Raw genomic sequence first — 25362 nt, 5'->3', positions numbered from 1 at the left:
CAGTCTACACTGCTAGCTCCAGTCACAGTGAATCCAACATACTTGCAACAATGCATACTTTAAGGGTCACGTAATGCAGGGAGTGTGGTATCTGCAAGAACCCTTTCTATGTTCAGAGCACTTGTTTCAAAATCATGTCCTCCCTGCCTCAAGGTTTGCATACATTTTCATTCTGACAGTAAGACAGTGTATCCTTGTTTGCTGATGCACTCATTTTTTATCCTCCATGCAGAGAGCCACTGGAGTTAGAGGAGTAGGCTGCTACTTGCAGAATGTCCTTGAATGTAGTACACATTGTAGAAGAAACTAGAAGTTAAGTACAAACTTTCAGTTTTAAAGATAGCACTGTATTTTATTTTTTGTCTGTTTAATTGTTTAACTTAATTTTGCCTGACTGAAATATTTTTTTTGCCTGACCGAATTATTTTATATATTTTCTGGCATTGCTTTCTGTTCTCATCTGTCCTGAAACAGTTTTTCCCCCTCCCTTCCACACCCTATTCTTGTGGTGGTGTTCTAGTTGGTGGCTTTGCAGTTGCCCGCTCCTACTGTAAATTTGATCTGGGACACCCCTCCCAGTCTAGTGTTCAATCTACTTAATACAGAGAGAGCATTTGCGAAGACATTCCCACTTCCTCTCTCCTTGCACTTTACTAAAAAAAATTGCACTTTATTAATCTGCTTTTACTGTATTTGTGTTTCTTCTTACTGCATTACCTTATTTTGCTTTTGCCTCTTCTTAGAAGTAGTAAATTGTATTTATTCTGCTGCATTTAATACTGCTTGGTAGTAGCCTGATTCTAAGCCTGTTGGTTTAAGTACTTGGGTTATAGACCATTTGTTTTACATTAAGGTTTGTGGTCTGCACTGTTGTGGCAGGACAGGTAGCTTACATCTTTCTAAGTTGGGAATTGCTGCTGAATCTAGCTTTGTTTATATAACTTGAGCACTAATCCCGGCCATCTTTTTTGGAGAAAGTTTCCCTGCATCCTAGCGCGCCTAATGAAGGGCTCAACAATTACATTCCGGTCCCCAGTAATATGGGGCAGGCTAGTAACAGCAACAATTCCAAAACTGGAACTAATGGAGAAACAAATCATTTCGATTTTACTGCCTGGACTGCACAGCAATTTTCTTTTAAAAAAGATACTGTGTTATATGACAATACTCGGAATGTTGAACATAACCTTTTTGACTTTAAAGAAAAACTTTATTTATATAGAAACAACCAAATGGAAATTAATTATTTAAATGAATGTATTCATGTACAAAGAGTCCCCAAAGGCTTACGCTGTTTTAAGTTTCCTAATAAAGCTTATATGACCAGCTTTGCGATATTTTCAACAGAGCAGGGTTGGAAATGTTAAAATGCATGGTGAACGAATATGAGAAAAAAGCAGAGAGTCTGTTAAAATGACTAAATGGGTTGAATGAGAGGATGGTGAAAGACGTAAAATTTTAAAGTGTTAAAAGAGATTATGACAGACTATTTGAGGAAGTCGACCAGCATTGTAATAAGGTGTTGAACCGAAAAATTAGAAAACTGGAAAGGGACTTACATGAATACAAGGAAGGAAAAGCTTATCCCCTCCCCTATGTGAAGGGAAGGAGAAATAATGTAAATGAGAATGTGTTTATTGAAAGGGGTGGGAAGAGTAGTTCTGACCAACCTATCAATGGGGGAACGGATACCTTAAGAAGGAGTGCGAGGATTGCAGAGAAAAACAGAAAACCTTAGGCACAGGATTTTCACTTTCCCCCCAGGAGAGGGAGGGGATACAGGAACCAGCACAACTGCTGGAACCACCCCCCAAATTGAATGAATTTATTAAGGGTTAACATTGTTATTGAACTTGAACAGCCTAATGAAAGACAATTTATTTTTAGGAGGAACAACTTCACTATTTTTAATTACACTAACCTTGAACTTAATGAAAACTATTTTGATTTATTCTCCAAGGGTTTTCATTTTGTTCCTTTAAGGGCTTCTGTGGTTGTTAATACATTGATAGATTTGAAAATGTTCTTGAGACAATTGAATTTAAGTTTGTTTTTAAAGGACAAGAGAACCCTTGCAAAACCCTGACTAGGAAGAGCATCTTTAACCCCCCCACTCATCCCTCACTGAAAATATTTGAGGAGCTTGTTGAGAATGATATTAGGAAGCGTGAACAACAAAATTATACTAAGTTGCCCAATAATATACCTGAAGAACAACTGACACTTATTAAACACCTGAGAAAAGAGGGATGCAGGGTTATGAAGCCGGATAAAGGAGGGGAACAGTCCTGATATATATATGAACGAACTATGAAGCAGTCACATGTAACATGACCAGGACCCTACAAATTAGTTTCAAGGAATGAGATCCACATAGCGTATGCTAAAATAAATTATCAGTTAAAAGACCACTTATTACAAAATGTTATTAATGAACACCTTTACAACTATCTATATGTGGAAAAGTCCAACATTGCCCAAAATTGCTCAAATATTTGGAATTCCTAAGACACAAGTCAATAGACCCCCTCAAATCTAGACCAATTGTTTCAGGGGCGGGGAGTATCACGGAACCTTTAGCAAAATTAATTGATTTTTCATTGAAACATCAAATTGTCAAATTAAGACATATTTGCAAGGATTCCTGGGACTTCCTGAGAGGGATTAACCAAGCTTTTTTTGACTCAAAGATGTTCATGGTCACAGTAGATGTCATTGACCTTTTTCTGAGTATCCCACATCAAACAGGCTTCGAGTGGTTTGGGCACTATTTAAGTACTGAAATAGGGTTGAGTTCTATAATAACGAATCTTTTATTAGAACTTATGGAACTTGTGCTAGAAAACAACTTTATGCACTTTAATGGCAAATTTTATCGCCAGAAAAAAGGAGTGGCAATGGGGGCCTCTTGTGCCTCCCTTTATGCCAACCTCGTGTTATATTACTGGGAAAAGAATTTTGTCTTTACAAGTGCATGGTATCAAGATATAACATATTATCAAAGATTTTTGGATGACATTTGCATCTTGTGGAAGGGGGACGAAAAAAGCCTTTTAGATTTTTTAGGCTATCTTAATAACACAACACCTTTCTTGAGATTTATTTACAATATTGATGATGATAGGTTGCATTATTTGGACGTCACCCTATTTAAAGATTATGTCAACCAATGCTTTCAGTCAAAAATACACAGGAAAGGTTCCTTTTCGAATGCTTACCTTAGCTATCATAGTGGGCACCCCTTTCACCAGAAAAAGGGGATAGTAAAGGGACAATTAATTAGGGCTTCAAGAATGTCTAGTACTTCAGACATTTGTAATGAAGAAGTTAGGATTTTGAAGAAGCTTTTTATGGAAAAGGAGTACCCTGAAAACCTAATTGAGAGTTTAGCGCTGGAGGTCACTCAGAATAGAGAAACTAGATATGCCCCCTTACTAGGCACAGGATTTACTGAGGTACAACACAACCAACAAGTAGATATCCCTCAGGTAAAAAATAGTTTCATACACACTTTTTTCCACTAACTAGGACAAAGTTGAACAAATCATTTGTAAATACTGGCCCATTAGGCTGCAGGACGATATTAATGCTCACATTTTGTTAGGAAAAGGGACATGAACTTAAAAGAACTCCTAGAAGTTAAGCAGGAGGCTAAACAGGATATTACTAAAGGAAACTTGGCACATATGCATGTGGGAACTGTAAGCAATGCCATGCCATGTTAAATCAAAGTTCATTATATCTTCCTTCCAGGAAGTTTAGATACACCTCTACGAGATATTTTAATTGTGTGGTGAAAGGAGTAGTATACCTTGGGTACTGCATGATTTGCCAAAGTTTGTATGTGGGCAAAACCGAAAGAATTTTTAGAAGATTGTACGAACATTTTAATGATATTACTAATTGTAAGGAGAGTAATGCTTTTTACAAACACTCCTTGGTTTGTAAAGACATGCTTATAAAATTTGTAGTTTTAGAACAAACAACACCGGATGTTCGTGGGGGTAGTTGGGAAAACAGGTTGGAATACCGGGAGTTATTTTGGCAACTTAAGCTGGATTCCACCAGGTTTCCCGGCTTAAATGACAGCCTCATTATCAGTAGTGTTTTAAAATTGAGACATGCTCGTCTTTAGGAAGTAAAGAAATTAGATTATTCATCACATTTTTTTAGGTAACTCTGATTTTTTGACATTTTTTAATGGACAGTTTTTTTAGCTATTCAAGTAACAGATTTATTATATAGGAAGTTACGAGTAATTAAGTCACACTTCAGAACGGTGTATTTATTTTATTGGGATACCAATATTGTTTTATTATTTTTTTGGAAAGCAATATTACAGATCAAACAGTGATTTTTAAGAATTTTTATAAGGAATTTCATGCACACACAGCATTTTATTTATTTGTTTTATTTGTTTTGTAACTTAATTTTTAAATCTATTAAGACATTAGAACTTTATTGGTCAAGTTCTTTTGGAAAAAGTCATTCCATATGAGGATGGTGTGCAAAATTTTAAATATGGTACGTATGTATTTTTGAAGAAGTTGTAACTTAGCGTAAGAGATTATATTTTTAGACTACTTGGTGTCTACCTCTTCTTTAATAAGCAACAAAGGAGATAATTATTTAAGGAGTCATATGATTTAACGGAGAAAGGTATTTAAAGGTTTAAATCACAGGCTCACCATTTCTTTGATAAAGCTCGGACTTATCCGAGTGAAAGCGCTTGGTGGAAAGGTTGTTTGTTCTTTGTATTTTTTACAATAAAAGTCTTAAATAAGACTGAGCAGTCTACGTGTTTTAAAGAGTCGAATTGCACATTGTCAACCTTCCTTCTGGGTCCTGTGTTGCAGAGCTGTTATTTTTCGTGGTTTTTCTTCTTACTTTATTACCTTATTTTGCAAAATTGCACTTGCTTCTACTGTATTTGTGTTTCTTCCTACTTTATTACCTTATTTTGCTTTTGCCTCTTCTTAGAAGTAGTCAATTGTATTTATTCTGCTGCATTTATTACTGCTTGATAGTAGCCTGATTAAATTGTAACTGTTCTTCTAAGCCTGTTGGTTTAAGTACTTGGGCTTCAGAACATATGTTTTACATTAAGGTTTGTGGTCTGCACTGTTGTGGCAGGACAGGTAGCTTACATCTTTCTAAGTTGGGAATTGCTGCTGAATCTAGCTTTGTTTATATAACTTGAGCACTAATCCCGGCCATCTTTTTTGGAGAAAGTTCCCCTGCACCCTAGTGGCAGGAGTGTGCAGTTAGAACTTGTCTGATTGAAGACTGCTTGAACAGGGCTCAGTTTTGAGCTTTTTTTACTGGTTAATTGAGTAATTTGTTTAAATCAGTTTGCTTGTTTTCTATTGTTATAAAAAAATACCCTTTATTCATCTGCTTTTACTGTATTTGCGTTTCTTCCTACTTTATTTTGCTTTTGCTGCCTGTTCTCAAAAATTCTTAATTGCATTTATTCTGCTCCATTTATTACTGCTTGTTAGTAGCTTGATTAAATTGTAACGGTTATTGTAAGCCTTTGGTTTAAACACTTGGGCTTCAGTCCAGTTGTTTTACATTAAGGTTTGTAGTCTTCACTGTTGTGGCAGAACAAGTAGCTTACATCCTTCTAAGTTGGGAGCTGCTGATTGAAGGCTTTTATTGCCTGTTATTCTAAAAATGTATTACTTCTGGTTTAAGCACTTGGGCTTAGGGCCAGTTATTTTACATTAAGAAAGTGTGGTCTGCACTCTTGTGGGAGGAGAGGGTAGATTCTGCCCTTCTGAGCTGGGAGTTTCTGGTTAAATGCTTATTGTGCCTGCTTATTTGAACTGTTCTTTCTGAAATTGGTATGCCTTGTTTGCTGTAGCACAAGACTAGATTCAGACCTGCTGAATCTAGCTTTGTTTGTATAACTTGAGCACTAATCCAGGCCATCTTTTTCTGGATAAGGTTCCCCTGCACCCTAGTGGCAGGAGTATGCAGTTAGAATTTGTCTGATCGAAGACCGCTGTAACGGGGCTCAGTTTTTAGCTTTTTATTGGTTAATTTGTTTAAATCAGTTTGCTCATTTGCTACTGTTATATTAAAAAAAGTACACTTTATGACGCCAGGAATATTTTAACCCTAGCTAAGCGGCGATGCATAAAGTCTGCTCTTCAAGTTTTCCCTTAGAACTAGCCTTTTTTTAGTTTTAGCAATCAAATCTGTTTCTTTGAGCTCAGCCCTTGTTCAGAACTCATTGTAAGCACTAAATAAGCTACTAATTACTACAGCACTCAACTTTCCTCACTTGTCTATAGGAAAACAGTTTTAGTACTTAATAAGCACCTATCCAATCATGTCTATGGGTCAGCTCCCGGTGTTTTCTCCTGTCGTACCTGATGAATCTGGGCATCTTGGGGCAATGCAGCAGTTGCCTCATGTACACAGACAACCCTCTCTTCCTACCACCCAACACTACAACCTGTGAGAGATGCACCTATATAACCAAACTGGAAGCAAAGCTCTCTTCACCCAATACTGGACTAGACAGTCAAGAGGAGAGAATAAACACTTGCACCACACCACACTCCACACATAGTCCCTCAAAACCTACACCACCAAAACACACACACAGAAATACAAAATGCACACCTACATTCGCAGAGGCTCTCAATAAAAATCTGCCCAAGCAACAGAGACGTCCAGAGCAGAAACGCAAGCGACCTCCACCCCCCAACACAATCCAAATGATACATAGACCACAAACTCAGTGTGCCACCCAACCACAGCCCATAAGGCATAACAATGTATCCAACAGTCTAGTCATTCTAAGGGAATCCAGTATCTGTCTGCCTGGGATGACATGATCGACAGACAACGATACTTTTCCAGAGATGGCCTGCACCTGTCGCCCTTGGGATTCCGGATACTGTCTAAGGCTCTTGCCACAACCTATAGTGCCTGTTTTAGGTAAGGTTCAAATGACATATTCACCACCGTAACAGGTGCAAGCAAGCAAAATCTGAGGGTAATTCTACTCAATGCTAGACGTCTAAACCTCAAAATGCACTAATTCGAGGCACTCCTTAAAATGGAGAATATCGACATCTGTGCAGTGACAGAGACCTGGTTCAAGGCTCTAGAGAGCACTCCTGCATTACCGGGCTGTAATTCATACCACACCTTTCGGCCACATAACCTGGACCGAAACACTAAAGGCAGAGGCATGTCCATATTCATTAAGGATATCCACATCTCCAGGCTAGTTGCTCAGCATCATGCATCCGCGATTATCCAAGTGCAACTAACTCCGGCAAGACCGCAATCCAAATTGTAGCTTGCTATAGATCCCCCACCATGCCCCAGGATTCCCACTCATAATTTCTTGATACACTGGAAAATATTAGGGTACAACCCAACACCGTAATAATGGGCGATTTCAATTACCCCACCATTAACTGGGAAAACTACTCGTGTATCAAGTCTTTTGCTCAATGTTTTTTGGAATTCATAAATTGGATCAGCCTATCCACACCCCCACCAGGGGCAGCAGTATCCTAGACCTGGCCATTACCAACATGGGCGACCGGTTTTCCACACCAGAGGTCAATTAAGACCGCAAGCTGATCACCCTAGACATCCAAATCCTACCCCCCATTAGGGAAACCACCATAAAAAATTTATCCAAAGCCAACTTCACGCTTCTTAAGACAGAAGTGGCAAATTTCACGACACCCATCCAGACAGACAGTAGAGGTACGACTGCTGAAACCTACACAAATGCACTTTGTAAGCACTTGCATGGATTGTGCTATCTCTAACAGATCCAAGATGCTATCCTCCAAAAAAAGGAAGCCAATCTTGTGGTCCCCTGCCATAAACTCTACAACAGAAGAAAAACACTGCTGCAAAAAAAGAGTAAAATCCCGTGATTGGAGGAACTCCCTGGACGGCCTCCATAAGAAGCTGAGATCCCTCATAAAACCTCCAAAGGTAGTTATGAAAACAAAATTGCCATTGTTTCTGAAGACAACCAGAAAGCATTCTATAGCTATGTCAAGAATCTCAATGGCATCACTCAGATCTGCTCTGAGTTACAGCACAATGGCACTAAATATACAGAGCCAACTGATATTGCCAACATCCTGGCAGATAGGTTCAGTGCTAACTTTATTCCCCTCTCACCCCCTAAAGGGCCCATCTCTATGTTGGAATAATGCAAAGTTCCTGTAATCATGGCTGCACAGGTAAAAACCACACACTCCAAAGCCAAGAACACAGCATCCATGGGACCTGACAACATCCCAGGCTGCATTCTACATGAACTGCAGAATGAACTGGCCCCCCACCTAAGTACTATGTTCAAGCATAGCCTCACCTGAGGCTTTGTGCCTACTGAATGGCACATAGCAACGGTTATCCCAGTCCACAAAGGGGGATCCACAGGGGACCCCAGGAACTACCACCCCATTAGCCTGACGAGCATGGAATGTATCCTCATGGAACTTATAAACAGACATTGGTAATCTCCAAACTCTGGACCCCACCCAGTTTGGATTTGTAAAATGCAGATCATGTCTCCCAAACCTGATAGACTTCTTTGAAGCAGTCACCAAAGCCGTAGATGAGGGTAAGGTGGTTCACACAGCCTATCTTAATCGCCAAGGATTTCGACACTATCCCCCACTCTGGAATTATAGATAAACTCACTAAACTAGGTATAGATCCCTATGTCACAAGATGGGTTGCCAACTGACTCACTGACAGAACCGACATTGTGAAAGTAGCAAACTCCAAATCTGACTTCAGACCAGTGACAAGTTAGTACCACAGGGTTCAGTCCTGGGTCCTCTCCTGTTAGCCTGTACTTCAGAGAAGTAGATACCAAACACAGAAGGTCTTTGGCTAATGAAGTTCACAGATGACTGTAAACTAGGAGCCATAATAGAAACTCCTAACGATGTGGACATCCTACAAAAGGGCCTCACTGAGACAGATGCCTGGTGTCAAAGCCATGGCCTCAAGCTCAATGCCAAAAAGTACATTGTCATCCCTTTTGGTAAAAACTCTGTTGCCATGAACTACCACATAGGTGTGATGAGACCTTGGGACATAGGTGGACAGTAGTCTGTCCATTGATAATCACATCACCACAGTAGTCAGGAAATCCTTCTACGTGGCACACCTCATCGCAGACCATCTCAAAACTCCAGCTTTACTCTGTCGCATATCGCCTACTCAGGGGTGATCTCTGCCTAACATATAAAGCTGTGTCAAACCCAGAGCTGTTGGGACATGCTCCACTTAAAGAAATCCCAATCCCTCTGAGCTACACGCTCTAGGAACCTAAACCTTGTCACCACAATAAACAAAACATGTTGGAGGGATAGATTCCTGTCCCAGAGACTTCCCATACTCTGGAACAAACTACCCATCTATATCAAACAAGGCTCCTCATTAGCACTTGTCAAGAAAAATGTTGATGATTGGATGAGAAATAGGAAATTCACCCTGGGGATCAGTTCTGTGGCTCTGCTCGACAGGGGCACAGAAAAATAATTTTCTTGGGTGGCAAAAGCCAGGGTACTTTTTTGGGTAGGCTTATATTGGCCCTAGGGCCAATAACCTAGTACCTACCTATGATCAGTTGATATCTTATGGGAGATTACAGTCATGTGTGGTATGACTTGCAGAATCTTTCAGAAAAGGTGCAAAAGAGTATAGACCTCTTTGCATCACCTAATAATGCCACGTCCTGGAAACTCCTCATCTTTTAAAGGTAGGGTTCATTGAATTATTCATTTCTCTCCCTTGGCTGAAGGGATATCCTATATACTTCTGTTATTCCCAACCCTAATAATGCCATGTACTGAAAATATTCTGTTATCTAAAAGCAGGGTATGCTACTTGAGCAGCTTTGCCTTCCTTGGCTGAAAGGTGGTCTCTTTATATTTCCAACATTTTCTTTTATTCCCAGATTCTGTGAAGACAGCGTGGTAAATATTCTGGAGTCCCACTGACTAAGGCAGCTGTAGTTTCCGGATATCCTTAATTGAACTGCCATCACTATCATCTGCCTGCATTACACTTTGGGTTATTCACAAATCTTATGGTGTTCAAAAGTTTGTAGCTCAGATGATGGCCTGTTGCCGATTGAAAGGTAGTTGTCTCATTTTTCCTTATTTTTTCCAAAGTGTTAGGAATATCTCACTTGGGTAAGAGAGCTCCTTCACAGACTGAGTTTCCAGGAGAGCATTCAAATGTCTTGTTTGATTCCTTCCAACAGGATTGTGTTCCTGTGGTGTCCCCTAAATACTTAATTTCAAAAAACTTTTTCTTCTCAAAAAATAGATCTATGTCTAGGTTGTTCCTGAGTTTTTCCACTCAGTCCAGGGCCTCAGCAAGGGAATTTCTCAGTATATTAATGACATCTATGATTCTTGTGATTCTTCTAGCTAGACTCCATATGAGAAAGATTCAGTGGTACCTAAGAATCTCTTTGGTACAAGCATTAGTGTGCTCGTAAGTTTCAGATTCCAGCTTTGGGTGTTGTTAAAAAGGACTGCTTTTGCAGATGGATCAGTTTCATCTGAATCCATGTTTCCATTTCTATATTCCGGCTCCAGTACAGTCTGTAACAACTGATACATCAGTCTTTGCTAAGGGAGTTGTGTCTTTGGGGGTAAACGTACAGGGTCCTTGGAACAGAAAATACAAATCAAGACAAGTAACCATAAAATAAATGTTGGCAGTTGTAAATCCAACCAACACTCTCAAATCATTTGTGGTCCCCAGAACTACTGCAAGTGATTACAGATAATAATATAATGGTGTGGTATGCAAACGTAAGGGGTAGGGGGTTGGGTTTCCACATCTCTCCCTCTGTGCTGGTTAGCCATGATAGCCTGGGATATAGCTCTTCAGAACAATGTCACTGTGTGGGCTTCTTACATTCTGACACAGCAAAACGTGACAGAACTTCACGAATGGGAATTGAATCAGGGGGTCTTCCATGATTTGATTCGGCTGTGTAGAGCACCTCCAGTAGAGCTTCACCTTCATTCACTACAAACTTATAGCAAAATTCTGCTACAAGATTCCTTCAAGCAGGCCAGGAAAGATGCATTCTAATTTTCCTTGGATGATAGTGTTTCTGTATGCCTGTCCACCATTTCCACTGATATCTATAGTCATTATGAAGCTTCAGAAGGACTCTCCAAAGGTAATTGTGGTGACTTCCTTCTGGCAAAGGCAGTGATTCGTCCTTCTTTCAAAAATGGCCAAGGGAAATTCACAAGCTTTTTACAGACTGGATCTACTCATCCAAGACAGGAGTTGTTTGATGCATCCCAGCTTGAAACAACTTCAGCTAACTGCCTGGATAATGGAGGTTTAATACCTTTTACTCACCTGTTTCCTGAAGATGTGTACAATAGGTGTTAAAGGAGGCAAAGAAACATGCTACTAGGAAGTCATATATACTAGCAAATAATATTTTCTAGTTGTTGCCATACTAAGAACAAAGACCTTTTTAAGGATAGTATTTCTGTGATGCTGCAATGTTTGTGTGACTTGTTACCTCTGGCTTTTCTTACTCCTCTGCCAAAGTTCATTTGTCAGCTATTTCAGCATGTCCAACCATGGATCCCCCTTTTTCAATTCATTCTTGTATCAAGGTGTTTTGAAGGGGGTTCTGCATATCAGTCCATCTAGAAAACTGGTGGCTTCTCCTTGTGCCTTCAATTTTTCGATAAAATTAACTGTTGCTCCATTGGTAAATAGTTAATTTGACTGTTTTCCAGGTTAAGAACCTCAAATCAGCTTTGCTGCTTGCTCTGACTTCTGCAGGAAGAGTGTCTGATTTGCAAGTTCTCATGGTGGTTCATCCTTATGGCATTTTTCACAAAGCTAGGGTCTGTTTGAGAACTAATCCTTCATTTGTGCCTAAGTGGCATCCGTTTACTTTTAATCCAAACTATCCATCTTCCTGCCTTCTTTTCAGAACCTAAAAATATGAGAAGGGATTCTTCATACCGTAGATGTCCACAGACAACTTGGATACCATCTTGACAGGACTAAACTCTTCAGAAAGTCTGAATGGGTATTCATTTCTAAGAAAAAAGGCCAACCTGTGTCTGCTTTTGCCATTCTCACCATAACAAGTCAAATTCAGGCAGGGTCAAGGCACATTGTAGTAGGGCATTGGCTTAATCAATGACCTTTTGTAAAGGGATGGACCCTACAAATGGACCATTCTTCAGGGGCTACTAGATCCTAATCTGTCTTCTCCCAAATTTTAGAAGTTATGATATTCTTGCACTATAGCTAAGCTGCGGCAACAGTGATTAAATGTTGAGCATAGTACAGTTATGTAAGTAAATTTATCACAACAGTAGATGTTTTGACTGATGACTACTACAGTAACCTTTTCTCTCTTTCACCTCCCTTATTTGTATGATTTTGCATCACAAGTGTCATGGAGTTGAGCACTTTGTGCAACAGAATTTTCTGCAGCCAGATCCATTGTTGTGCTGGTGAGTACCTGCAGAACTGTTGCTTTATAGTATTTGAAGTGCTTTTTAGAAGGTCCTATCTGATATTGTAGAGATTAAGAGAGGTGGATATGCAGAGATACGAAAGCAAAGTATTGCAGTGCATGCTTCATCCTTTGTGAAGAAAGCTTTAAAATTGTTCATCTTTTCCTTCTTTTAAAGGGTAGCGTAAGCACAGCAAAAGGTTGATGCAACATACTTTTTTATATCTGAAAAGATTTTGTTTTATGCAGCTAATAGTATCCCTGAGGAAACTGTCGTAAAAAATGGTGGAGCGTAAGAATTTCTTGGGCGAGTATAAAGCCGTTGTAATACAGTTTGAAAAGGTTAAGCTAATGGTTAATAAACTGTCACAGGTTAGGTTACGTATTAGCTAGTACAATAAGCTGTGTAAGTACTTATCCGTAATTGTTGGTAATGTATCTGCATACCTAGCGGGAATTAGAAGGGTATAGGATCTTTTTCCACAAAGGATAGAACATATTAAAAATGGACTCGCTGTATGAAGTGAAGTATTTTTGACTGGTTGAAGTGATGAAACAGAGGAAAAAAAGTGCATTTTTCATAGGAAAAGAAAAGGGGTGAAATATTTAGAAAGGCACACTTAGGAGTAAAAGAAGCAAAAAGGGTCATGTTTAAGAAAACATGTTCAGATGAGGTGCAAAATATAGAGCACAAGCTGAGTCTGTAGGCCAGATTCCCCAAAAAATGTCTCCTGTGAAACTGACTTGCTCTGGTGTAAGCCTGCCCTGATCCCAAAAGACTGTGTCATGGTGTAAGTATAACCACATCGCCACAACAGTCAGGAAATCCTTCTATGTGGCACACCTCATCACGAAGGGCTTTTCATCCAGAAAAAAGGAGGTCATTGTCCCACTGTACTCATCCCTCATTAGACCCATTATAGAATACAACGCCCCATTTGGTATGTACCTCTTCTGCAACAACTGGAAAGGCCTCAGAAATACCTCACTAAAAGAATCACAGGCCTAAAGCAGATGCCCTACGCTGACCGCTTTAAAAAACTCCAGCTATACTCTGTCGCATATCGTCTACTCGGAGGCGATCTCTGCTTAGCATACAAGGCCATGTCAAACCCAGAGCTGTTGGACATGCTACACTTAAAGAAATCCCAACCCCTCAGAGCTACACGCTCCAGGGATCTAAACCTTGTCATCACAATAAACAAAACATGCTGGAGGGATAGGTTCCTGACCCAGAGACTCCCCAGACTCTGGAATAGATTGCCCATACATGTCAAGCAGAGTGCCTCTTTGGACCTTTTCAAGAGGAACCTTGACGATTGGATGGGAGAAAGGAAATTCACCCCAGGGATCACGTCAGTCGCCCTGCTAGACAGGGGTCCAGGAAAGTAAATAATGTGGGAAGAAATAGCCAGGGAATTGTTATGGCTAGGCTTGTAGAGGCCCTAGGGCTGAATAGCCTAGTACCAACCTATGAAGTGACATACTCTGATGCAGGCCTCGCAACTGTTCCTATATTGGAGGAACATGTCTAATTTCAGGCCTGAATTACCCCTGCACATGACATATCTATTCTGGAGGCATGTCCCTATTTTCAGGCTTGATTTACCTCTTTACTCAATTTTCTGAATCCCCTTTATTTACATGCAATTTTTGAGTCTGTCTAGTATGCAGAAAAACATGCTACATGACCAATGCATTAGTGGCACCAGTAGCTTAAAGAAAAAGGATCCGCATCTTAAATCTCCCTTTTTCAGAAGCAAAAGTAAATGACCTCTGTGTGATAGAATTTTGCAATAGAGTTCGTTAAAGTCTACATAATTTGCACTCTCTTTGATAAATGTGATTGTATTTTCCATAATTTTTGTCACTTAATTGTGTGCTATTTTGTATTCAGATTTTATTCTGTTTAGACGTATGGATTTTTGGCTGGATGTATCTAGTTTTCAAGAACCTTTGTACCTGTTTTTAGTGTCTGTTGGTTGCGAGGTGTGCACCATTTAAAGCCTGCACTGATTTCAAAAAATGTATCTAGTTTTCAAGAACCTTTGTACCTGTTTTTAGTGTCTGTTGGTTGCGAGTTGCGCACCATTTAAAGCCTGCACTGATTTCAAAAAATTTATAGGTAGGATTACACTAGAGTAAGTCAAATCATGAGCAAGTCCTCTGGAATTGGGCCTTGTGATATCCACTAGAGACCAAGTTGAGTTTCTGTTCCCATGTGATATGAAAGGAGTGCAGGTATATTAAGTTGTTGAGGTTTCTCAGAGCAATATGTTTAATTGTAGTATAGGTTCATTGGCAAGTACTAGGCTAGCTGCCCTTGCGGGCCATTTTTCTGTTTTTGTGCTTGAAATAGCCTATCCCATTTGATTATATATTGGCCTTACCCATCCCATGGTCGATAATTATATGTTGTCTCTAATGAGAATAACTGGGATCAAACCATAGATAATCTCAGGAGACCCATGCATGAGATAAAGTATTTAGGAGCTGCCTCTGTCTATTAGTAGTACAGGAGGCAGCCCTGGGTAAATTTTCTGTCTCCCACTTATAGATCTAAGCTGCGCTTGAATATGGACAGGGATAAACTTTGTTTTATGTCAGTGGAGAGTCTATTCCACAGTAGCAGTATCCTCTGTGAGAGATGTACAGTGGATATAAAAAGTTTACACACCTCTGTTAAAATGCCAAGTTTTTGTGATATGAAAAAAATGAGACCATAGTAAATCATTTCAAAACTTTTCCCACCTTTAATGTGACCTATAACCTGTACAATTCAAGACCATAGTAAATCATTTCAAAACTTTTCCCACCTTTAATGTGACCTATAACCTGTACAATTCAATTGAAAAACAAATCTGATAGGGGAAAAATACAAATAAAAAACATACAATATGCTGGTTGCATAAGTGTGCACACCCTTAAACTAATAGGTTTATAGATTAGTACTAAGCTAACTGCCCTTGCAAGTCATTTTAAGCCTAGCCAATTATTACTTGTGAGACTTAAACTCTGCACCTTGTGTTTGTAAGGCAAACACCTTAACCATTAGGCCACCCTCCCAACCCCCTTTATTTTGTTGTTTGTGCACACCTTTAAACTAATACTTTGTTGTTTGTGAACACCTTTAAACTAATACTTTGTTGAAGCACCTTTTGATTTAATTACAGGATTCAGTCTTCTTAGGTGCACACCTGCGATCAATTAAAGAGAGACTGATTGATTAACCCTAAATAAAGTTCAGCTGTCCTAGTAGGATTTTCCTGACATTTACTCAGTTGCCTGCTGCAGCAAAAGCCATGGTTCGCAGAGAGCTTACAAAGCATCAAAGGGATCTCATTGTTGAAAGGTATCAGTCAGGAGAAGGGTACAAAAAAAATTTCCACAGCATTGGATACACCATGGAACACAGTGAAGACAGTCATCAACAGTGACGTTGCAACAAACTGGATGTCCCTCCAAAATTGATGAAAAGACAAGATGAAAACTGGCCAGGGAGGCTGCCAAGAGACCTACAGCAACACTGAAGGAGCTGCAGGAATTTCTGGCAAGTACTGGTTATGTACTACATGTGACAACAGTCTCCCGTATTCTCCATATGTCTGGACTATGGGGTAGGGTTGCAAGACAGAAGCCTTTTCTTACACTGAAAAACATCCAGGCCTGGCTAAAATTTGCAAAACAATGCATAAAGTCTCCCAAAAGCAGGTGGGAAAATGCATTATGGTCTGATGAAACCAAGGTTGAACTTTTTGGCCACAATTTCAAAAAGTATGTTTGGCGCAAAAACAGCACTTTGCATCACCAAAAGAACACCATCCTCATGGTGAAGCATGGTGGTGGCAGTATCATGCTTTGGGGTTGCTTTTCTTCAGTTGGAACTGGGGCTTTAGTCAAGGTGGAGGGAATTATGAACAGTTCCAAATACCAGTCACTTTTGGCCCAAAACCTTCAGGCGTCTGCTAGAAAGCTGAAGATGAAGAGGAATTTTACCTTTCAACATCACAATGACCCCAAGCATACATCCAAATCAACAAAAGAATGGCTTCACCAGAAGAAAATTAAAAGCCAGAGCCCAGACCTAAGGCCAATAGAAAATCTGTGGGTTGATCTGAAGAGCGCTGTGCACAAGAGATGCTCATGCAATCTGACAGATTTGGAGCACTTTTGCAAGGAAGAGTGGGCAAATATTGCCAACTCAAGATGTGCCATGCTGAAAGAGTCCTACCGAAGAAGACTGAATGCTGTAATTGAATCAAAAGGGTGTGCGCACTTATGCAACCAGCATATTGTACATTTTTTTATTTTTTATATTTTTTCCCCTGACAGATTTTTGTTTTTCAGTTGAATTGTGCAGGTTATAGGTCACATTAAATGTGGGAAAAGTTTTGAAATGATTTATTGTCTCATTTTTTTATATCACAAAAACCTAGCATTTTAAGAGGGGTGTGTAAACTTTTTATATCTACTGTACCTGTTCACTGTTCTTTTGATGTTGCAGAAGAAGTTTAGATCCGTAGTGCAAGTATTTCTGATGCCATTTGACTTGCTGATGTGTAGTGAATCCATTAGAAGTGGGTCGGAGGATGCCTTCTTATGCCATACACAGGTCACCTCTTAGCAGTCTGTAGGATACAGAGTATAGTGACAGGGCTTTAAGTCTGTCTGTGTAAGACATGATGTGTAGGCCTTGCATCCTTTATTATGATTAATGTGCTGAGCTACTTCATGTGGTTCTGTCGTTACATGTAACATCTATTGTTTGCACTCATTGACTTTTTTCATGATTGTTGCTGGGAAGATACACTGGCTTCACACACTTGTCTTCTGACCTGTAGCCCTTGTTCATCTGTTCTGATATATTCAGTCGTATGGTCTTGTACTCGTGAACATATTTTCTTTCTAGGTCAGCATAAATTGGCTGTTGGTTTCCTGCTGCCCTAGTAACAGTTGTGATCCCTTATGAGTGTGAATGTTTGTGGAATTGACAAAACTTCATTATTTTTTTAATATTTACTTCTCAGTACAAGTCACTCCTTTTTAATTTCCAAACTGATGGATCTTATCTGGGAAGTTAATGAAGTCACTAAGCAGTTGTCTTGCCACCCCCCCCCCCCATATTTCTGTATTCTAAGTACATCTCCCCTTTGAATTCCATATATATAATAACAAGTTCCCCTTCCCCAGAGGTTATATTTTAAAGTGTTTTACTTTATATTTCTTTTAATTTTTAATTCTGTAATTGAATTTTTGATTTTGAGTGCAAAAAGTTTTGGTAAAGTAAAAAAACAGTTATGAAAGTGGATTATCATATGATGTTTCAGCTGTTTTAAAGGATCTCTTTAGTAAACACAAGTTTTCTTTTTTAGTTTAAATATTAACCAGTGCTTTCTGCCTCCTTGATATATTCTGCCTTACTTTCAAATGACCGTATAGCAAACCTACTTTTCCTGCCCTCCTTTGTTCTTGGTGCAGCAGCTCTGTTGTGTTTGCATGTTGCTTGTTGCTCATCCTTTGTTGAAGCTTTTAGTACTTCTGTAGCATATTTGAACCATTCCTTGCTTACCTAATATTGGGTATTGCTTCTTATTTATTTATTTTTTTTGTCACTCCGGCTGTACTGAAACTTGACTTTGCTGTGTACTTTTTCTTAACCAATTTAAGTATGCTACCGTTCCTTCCTTAACTTTGTACTTTACAAAGTAAATAGTATTGATTTTGAAATCTCTTTTTGTTGCTGGTCACAGTCCATTTAACCAGTTTACATTTTGTTTTCTTTGCAGCTGTTCAGCATTACACTGCTCACTTGTATAGTTGCTGAGTCTTGGTCTTTATTTAGAACCATTTTGCCTGTAACATTTCTGCTGTCAGACTTGTGCATGCTGTTTGCATTTTACCTGTGTTAATAAAAGTTTACCAGTTTGGATTGTAACTTTTTATGACTTTTGTTTGCAGTTATTCTGCTGTGATGTGAGGAAGAAGCATGTGACTGACTGAAAGTGGAGCCACGTACTTTCAGTTGAGATTTACTTGGTGGACTATTGCCAAGCTAACTGTGGAGCAATGGCAGATGAAAGGGAAGAGAACACAATTATTTGTAAAGGACGTGGGCCGTACATTTCACACATTACAAACCCCACTGTGAATCTTCTTATCCGAGGAGTTGTACTGTTTGCTATTGGTGTCTTTCTAGCACTTATATTAAATTTGCTACAGGTTCAAAGGAATGTAACTTTATTTCCACCTGACGTGATTGCTAGTATATTCTCTTCTGCTTGGTGGGTTCCTCCTTGCTGTGGTACAGCATCAGGTATGTATTTTTTTTTTTTTTTTTTAAACTTTATTTTTGGAATTTTTCCTGGAAGGTTCTTGTGCAATTCAGTTTACAGCTTTTACTGGGAGCATTGTGGGAGGGGGAGGGTAATTTGGTGTATGGAAGAAAGGCTTCTCTGCTGTGAAAGGTTTTACAAGAGACCTGTCACCTGCCTTTCACTCACTACTTGCTAGGGTAGGCTACAGACTGTTATGACCCTGAGATAAAGTGTAAAGAAGAATGATGGATGGACAAAGGTACGTAGAAGTGTACAATGTGTATTTTGTTAGTGTTTTGTTTATTTATTTATATATATGTGTATATATATATATATATATATATATATATATATATATATAAGCCTAGGCTTTGTCAAGATGTAACAAATTTGTATGTTCTTATGTATACTACATTTTGTTTACTTTGTACTTTTGATTATTGTAATGTGTGCATGACATTTACAGTTACTCTTGGAGCTTTTCTCCCTGGGTCTCTGCTGAAAAAGGACCTGTGACCAGTCGGACTTTTCCGGTAAACAAATGTTAAATAAAATAAATAAAGGTAAGTCCTTGTTTTTTTTTTTTTTTTTTTTGCATATGTATAAATATCTCAGTTAGGTCCTCAAATAATCAAAACCTACTCAAACAACGTAACAAGTGCTAATGTGGAAAAGCAAGCCATCACAACCTATATCCTGCGGTAGTTGGAGGCACATTGTATCGAGGGAAAAAACAACATGGCACACAACATAGTGATGAAGAAACTAAAATCACCTGAAAGCACATGCAAAATGTCACACTATGGATATAGACAAACATAAAGTTCGGTAATGAATATTGCTGTCGCCTCTGCAATACTGAAGAAAAACTTTTCCAGTTAAGCCTGCTTACTACTTTTTGGTTTACATGAAACATTTGGATGTAGGCTCAGAGATCTTCTACTCAGTTTTGTTCCTTGACACTAAATCACTGCTCCTAAATCCATGGAACCATGCTGAACAACGATGCCAGCCCTTCACGAAATTTTGAGTGCAAGATGTATTTAGTACATGTTCAGTTGATAAACACTTCAGAAAGCTGGAAGAAACAATGGCATGGGTAATGTATTAGTTTAGTAATAAAGGGGGTTCCCTGATCATGTAGCATTTCTTTCAGGACCCCCTCTCTGGAGAATTGTAGAGGTAGCTCCCTTACTATAGCTTCAGCATTAACTTTTTTAAGTGTGATTGCCTCTGTATAGTTAGTGGCACAGTCTTGGATTGTCACTTAATTCATTACTATCTCTGTAAGTAATGATCTGACTCTGTCCATTGTAGTCCACTCGAGGTACCTCTGTTTTTCTTTTGCATGGAAACTAGGTGATTTATAAAGCCAGGGTTTGGAGCTGTTTTCTGGTACTTGGGGTATCCTGCAGGACATTTTTGTTTTCCCTCTTTTAGTCTGACCAGTAGAATTTGGCTAAAACCCTTTCCTTGGTTTTGTCCCTACCAAGGTACCCCAATCACTTAGGTGTGTGCTGGCCTCACAGCCAGGTTTCTGGGAGTGCCTAGGTACCAACAGTTTATGTATTAAGCCTACTTCACTTTGTTATACATTGTAGGTGATTTGTAGTTGGAAGGTAGGGATTTTTATATAATAGATGCCTGTCCCATCACCCTGGTTATATTTTCTTTGGCTCTGCTCAACATTTCATCCTCCCACTGAGCCTTTTTGAAATTCATTGTACTTAACAGCAGTTCATCTAAATCGAGGTTTCTTCCCGTTTAACTTCTCATGGTGTAGAGAGTTCTGCCTTTTCTCCTGGCAGAGGCACAGGGGTTTCAGTGTCCCATTCTTCTCCTGTGAAAGGTAGTGCAAACCAGTACTGTGTGTAATCACTAGTTATTTCCTCTTCCTTAGAAACCTGGTGGATTTCTCTCGGAGTCTTGATGTCCGGTACTGTCTTTCATATTAGACTTTTATACCTTGTTTTTTCAATGCTTGCTACCTATTTCCATATTTTTTTTAACCCTTGAAGCTTTTCTTTGCCAGAGCTTGTGGCAGAACTCTGGTAATGTTCATTTAAATGTTTCTTTTTTCAATCCCCCCTTACTTATCCCTTTTTCTTATGCTCCTCTACTCCTAACTGTGTCACTCCCCATTTGTAGCTGCATTTTGGCTTCTGGAAGTGCTTTCACTTTCTGTCCATTTGGTGCTAACTTGTTTTCTTGCTCCCTTAATATTTGTACTAGGCCTTTATTGTGTCATTTTGGCATGCACGACTGTGGTTAGTTCCCTTTCCCCTATTTCGGATGAAAGAAAAGGAAGGATTGTGGACTGTTTTTTCCTGCGAGTCCACCCAATAAGTTAGGAAATAGCTTATCAAAAGCATTACCACCTTACCATTGTTTTTGTAGCTGTTTAAAGCGAGGTATGTCCTTTCCATTTACCACATTGTGAGTAAAGCATGGCACTTATCACAGCAGAGTGTAGTATCTCCCATTTGAATCCCCATCTGGGCAGTGAGGTATTGTTTATTGTCCCCATGAATGCACTCTGCTGTTTTTTTAACGTCCTTGGTTTGCAATGTTTTGCATTTTTATAAGGGTAACCATAGTACCAGAATCTAACAGCCCTTGTAGTTCCATTCCATGTGCTAGCAAAGTAATTTTAATTTCACATCTGCACAGTAACAGAATGCAGTTTCATCCATTCTAGCAGAGATCTTATCGCGTTCCATGGGATCTGCATCATTTACATGTCCCTCAGTAGGTGTGTTAAGTTGGTGTTAAAGTCCGTGTGAAAAGTTGTTATGGTGTGTCCCCATTTTTCTCTTTTTAAAACAAAGTATTTGTGCATTTGACCCAAGGTATATCAACTGGTGTCTCTGTCACTCTGTGCAACTCGTCTTCATACTAACTTTAAGTACTAAACTTTCAGGACATTTGAGTCATACTGAAGCAGTCACATTTTAACCACAGTCACAGTTAGTAAAGACTTATCAGTTAGTCTGCAGTATTTGTGCGTTTCTTTGTTATTATGGTTCCAAGCATGAAAACAGGTCTTAACTCAGATGATTGACACCTTACTATTTTGCTCTTAGAAAAATGCACTCAAATTTCTGAACCCTGGTCTGTACTGTGACCACAGCTCATGTAATGGAGCATTTCTTTATTTTCTTGTCATCATACTCTGCTCCTTTCATGTCCTTGAATGATTGACTGGGATGGCAAGGCAGATCATACAGCCTACCACGAGCTGGCCAAGGCCTTTGATACCATTCCCCACTCAGGAATTCTTGATAGACTCACCAAACTAGGCATCAACCCTTATATCACTAGGTGGGGTGGAAATTGGCTCACAGATGGAACCCACAGTGTGAAAGTAGCAGACTCCCAGTCAGACTGCTGACCAGTCACAAGTGGAGTCCCGCAGGGATCGGTCCTGGATTCTCTCCTGTTTGGCCTCTACTTCTCAGAAGTCCAGGCCAACACGGAGGGTCTCTGGCTGACCAAGTTTGCCGACAATAGCAAGCTGGGAGCTATTATTAACTCCCCAAGTGGTGTAGACATCCTACAGAAAAGGCCTCACTGAGACCGACGACTGGTGTCAAAACCATGACCTTGAGCTTAATGCCAAAAAATGCGTCCTCATTCCCTTTGGGAAAAACTCAGTTCCCACTAATTACCACATTGATGGGAGCCCACTGAACACTGAAGGTGTTATAAGAGATCTGGGGACACAGGTTGACAGCAACCTCTCCTTCGTCCACCACATTGCCACTGTGGTCATAAAGTCCTATGTGGCACATCTCATTACCAAGGCTTTTGCATCCAGGAAGGAGGAGGTCATCATCCCTCTCTACTCTTCACTCATTAGACCAGTCATTGAGTATAATGCCCCATTTGGCATGTACTTCACTAAACACCTGCAACAGCTGGAAAGTCCACAAAAGTACCTCACAAAGAGGATCCTAAGCCTTAAACACATGTCCTACATGGACAGACTCAAAAAACCTCCAGCTTTTCTCTGCCTCATATCGTCTATTAAGAGGTGATCTCTGCTTGACTTACCAAGCCATGTCTGACCCAACCCTGGTAAAGAAATCCCAATCCTTCCACACCACATGCTCCAGGGACCTCAACCTTATTACCACAGTCAACGGAGCATGCTGGAGGGACAGGTTCATAACTCGGAGACTGCCCGTGCTCTGGAATAGACTTCCCATACATGTCAAGCAGAGCACCTCACTGGCCCTTTTCAAGAGAAATCTTGATGAGTAGATGGGCAATAAAAAGTTCACCCCGGGGATCACTCCAGTGGCTCTACTTGATAGAGGCACCGGGGACTAACGGTGGCATGATGCCAGGGCACTTCTATGGGCTAGGTTTGTAAAGGCTCCAGGGCCGTTGGCCTAGTTCACACCTGTGAAACTGTATCCCATTAACTGTGCAGAAAGTATCCAAGGTCAGTCAGCACAGTCCCAGCTGTACTACTAGCTGGTGATTTGCTCGAAGGTAACTGTAAGTCTCCAAACTGTCCTTGTAAGTCAGTGACATTCAGTGCTGGCATTGCTGTTTAATGTTGCACTATTTTTGGGAGATGTTTCTTCAAAGTAGCCATCTTTCCAGCAATACAGAAGCAGGTGCTCTGAAGGGACACTGTGTATGTACCTCCTTAGTAGGTATACTCTCTCTGGACCACAACACAAGACCTAAACGCAGGTATGCTCTTGGAAACACAGTACAAGCTTTGAAAAACTTCACAAGGACCAGATGCAGGTGTACATCTTGGCAACACTTAATGCCCTGAAGGTTTGACAACACCACAGACTACTTTTTGTATAAGGAAAATATCCTTACTTGGTGTTGACTGATTTAGAAGGGACCTCAGAAAAAAATTAAATCTGTAGATGTTCATCATTCTCACTGCTGCAATAACCTTTGGCTGTTTAAATTGTATCCTGCCTAGGTTAAAACAGTCCACCATCTTCATAAAACTCTGGCTGCCTCCTGCACCTGCAGTCTTGGCTGCTGAGTGGCTAGCCACTTGGAGGAGAATCAGCAGAATGTAAACAACTTCAGGACTGTCTTGCTGTCTCTAGTGGAAACAGCTGAGGCTTCATAGGAGCAGCAATCTGCTTCAGGCTTCATTTCTGACAGATAAGTCTTCAGAGGGGAACTTGTTCACCCAGAAGTTATTGCCCTTTTAGGAAAATGTTTGTATATTTTATTTTCTGACATAAAAACTGTATTTCCCCTTTAAGAAAACCAGTATTAAAAAAAATGGAAGTTTCTGTTTTTCTGTCAGGGACTGCTATTTTCAGAACCGGTCTTATTTTTTTGAGTATTGTGTGCTAGTTTTGTGGTAAAAATGTGCTGCTTTTGAGAACTTATTTGTATGTGTAAGTTTTAAGTATTGGGAGGTGGCAGGTTACCTGCAATTCTTTCCATAAGTTCACTTTAGAGTTCTGATAGGGATATTTTGGTACTGCTTGTTCTTTTACTTTTGAAAGGGGACTGTGTGTGTGCTGCCTGTGAATAGTTGTTTGACAACTTGCTTTCTAAAAAAATTCTTTTTGTGGCCAGCAGCGCTTACCAGCAGTCAGGCCTCTGCCTGAACTACAGTCCTGCTGCTGCTTCTCCTGCTGAACCTAAAAAGAAAACAAAAATGAAAGAGCCCTTGCATACACATCAAGCTCAGACAGTATTTCAGCCGCTGGTGGGTGACTCATTTGTTGTTCCTCAGACCAGTTGATGGTTTTTCCAGGTTCCTTGGTGTAGTCCCTTTAGCTAACCAACATGGAAGAACGGTCATCTGTTGGTCTGGGAGTTTGTGCAGGAGGTTGTTTCCAGGGTGGCCAGGGAAAGAAACTTGTCTGGGATGTAGTGTTATTCCCTTGTCTGGTTGCCCATAGAGAAAATAAACAAAAGGCTCGACATTGCTCATCTAAAAACATTTTGTCTGCTTGTAAAGATGATTTTCTTACCTTGGACAGGAATTTTTTTTATTTCAGGCTTTCCATCCTGGAGACCAGAAATCCATACTAGAGAGTAATCTGGTTAAAGATGTTTTCCTGAGGAAAATTGTCAGAGAAAAAGTTATCCTTGTTTCCTGTCTTTCCTGACCTAGAGTAGTCCAAATACAGGCTTTGCTGTATTCTGGACTTTTGGAAAGTTTCTGTGTTGCCATTTCCTTTCTTGGATAGAGGGAGGCTTCTTTGTTCACCAGTGGCAGTGGGGAGCTTGGAGCAGCCCATCTGTCCCTGGAGGAGTGTTCAAAGCGCAGGAATCTGGTAGACTGTTTGCTGTTTTGGGCCAATTTCTAGCTCTTTCAAGTCCGCCTGTATAAAACCCGCTGTAGCATGGCTTTGCGTGATTTTGTGCATAGCGCGGCATCGAGCAGCGCCGCTTATTTGGGTTTGAGCCTTGGAACTGATCTAGTTCTCATAATAAACACCCTATTCCTACGCTAAAGCCTAGCACTTGCTCACTAAAGCAATTATATAAGTCAGCACTAAAAAATTAAAAGCACTACACCCTCACAAACTC

The 25362-nt window shown here is 39.9% G+C and overlaps 1 protein-coding gene across 6 annotated transcripts in view; it reads left to right on the top strand.

Annotated features, from left to right (window-relative positions):
* Nucleotides 1–25362, top strand: part of INSIG2 (insulin induced gene 2) — an 858026-nt gene that overhangs the window by 26419 nt on the left and 806245 nt on the right. For all 6 annotated transcript variants that reach the window (XM_044074983.1, XM_044074982.1, XM_044074981.1 and 3 more), the window contains one exon: nucleotides 18476–18830. In XM_044074983.1, the coding sequence (XP_043930918.1) occupies nucleotides 18584–18830 (247 nt within the window). In that variant the 5' untranslated portion in view covers nucleotides 18476–18583. The remainder of the gene's footprint in view (nucleotides 1–18475; nucleotides 18831–25362) is intronic.

This window comes from Protopterus annectens, chromosome 6.part0 (assembly GCF_019279795.1).
Source record: "Protopterus annectens isolate FY-2018-M chromosome 6.part0, PAN1.0, whole genome shotgun sequence".
NCBI lineage: Eukaryota > Metazoa > Chordata > Ceratodontiformes > Protopteridae > Protopterus > Protopterus annectens.
Note: the sequence above shows the minus strand (reverse complement) of the source record. Positions and strands in the feature narration are given on the sequence as shown.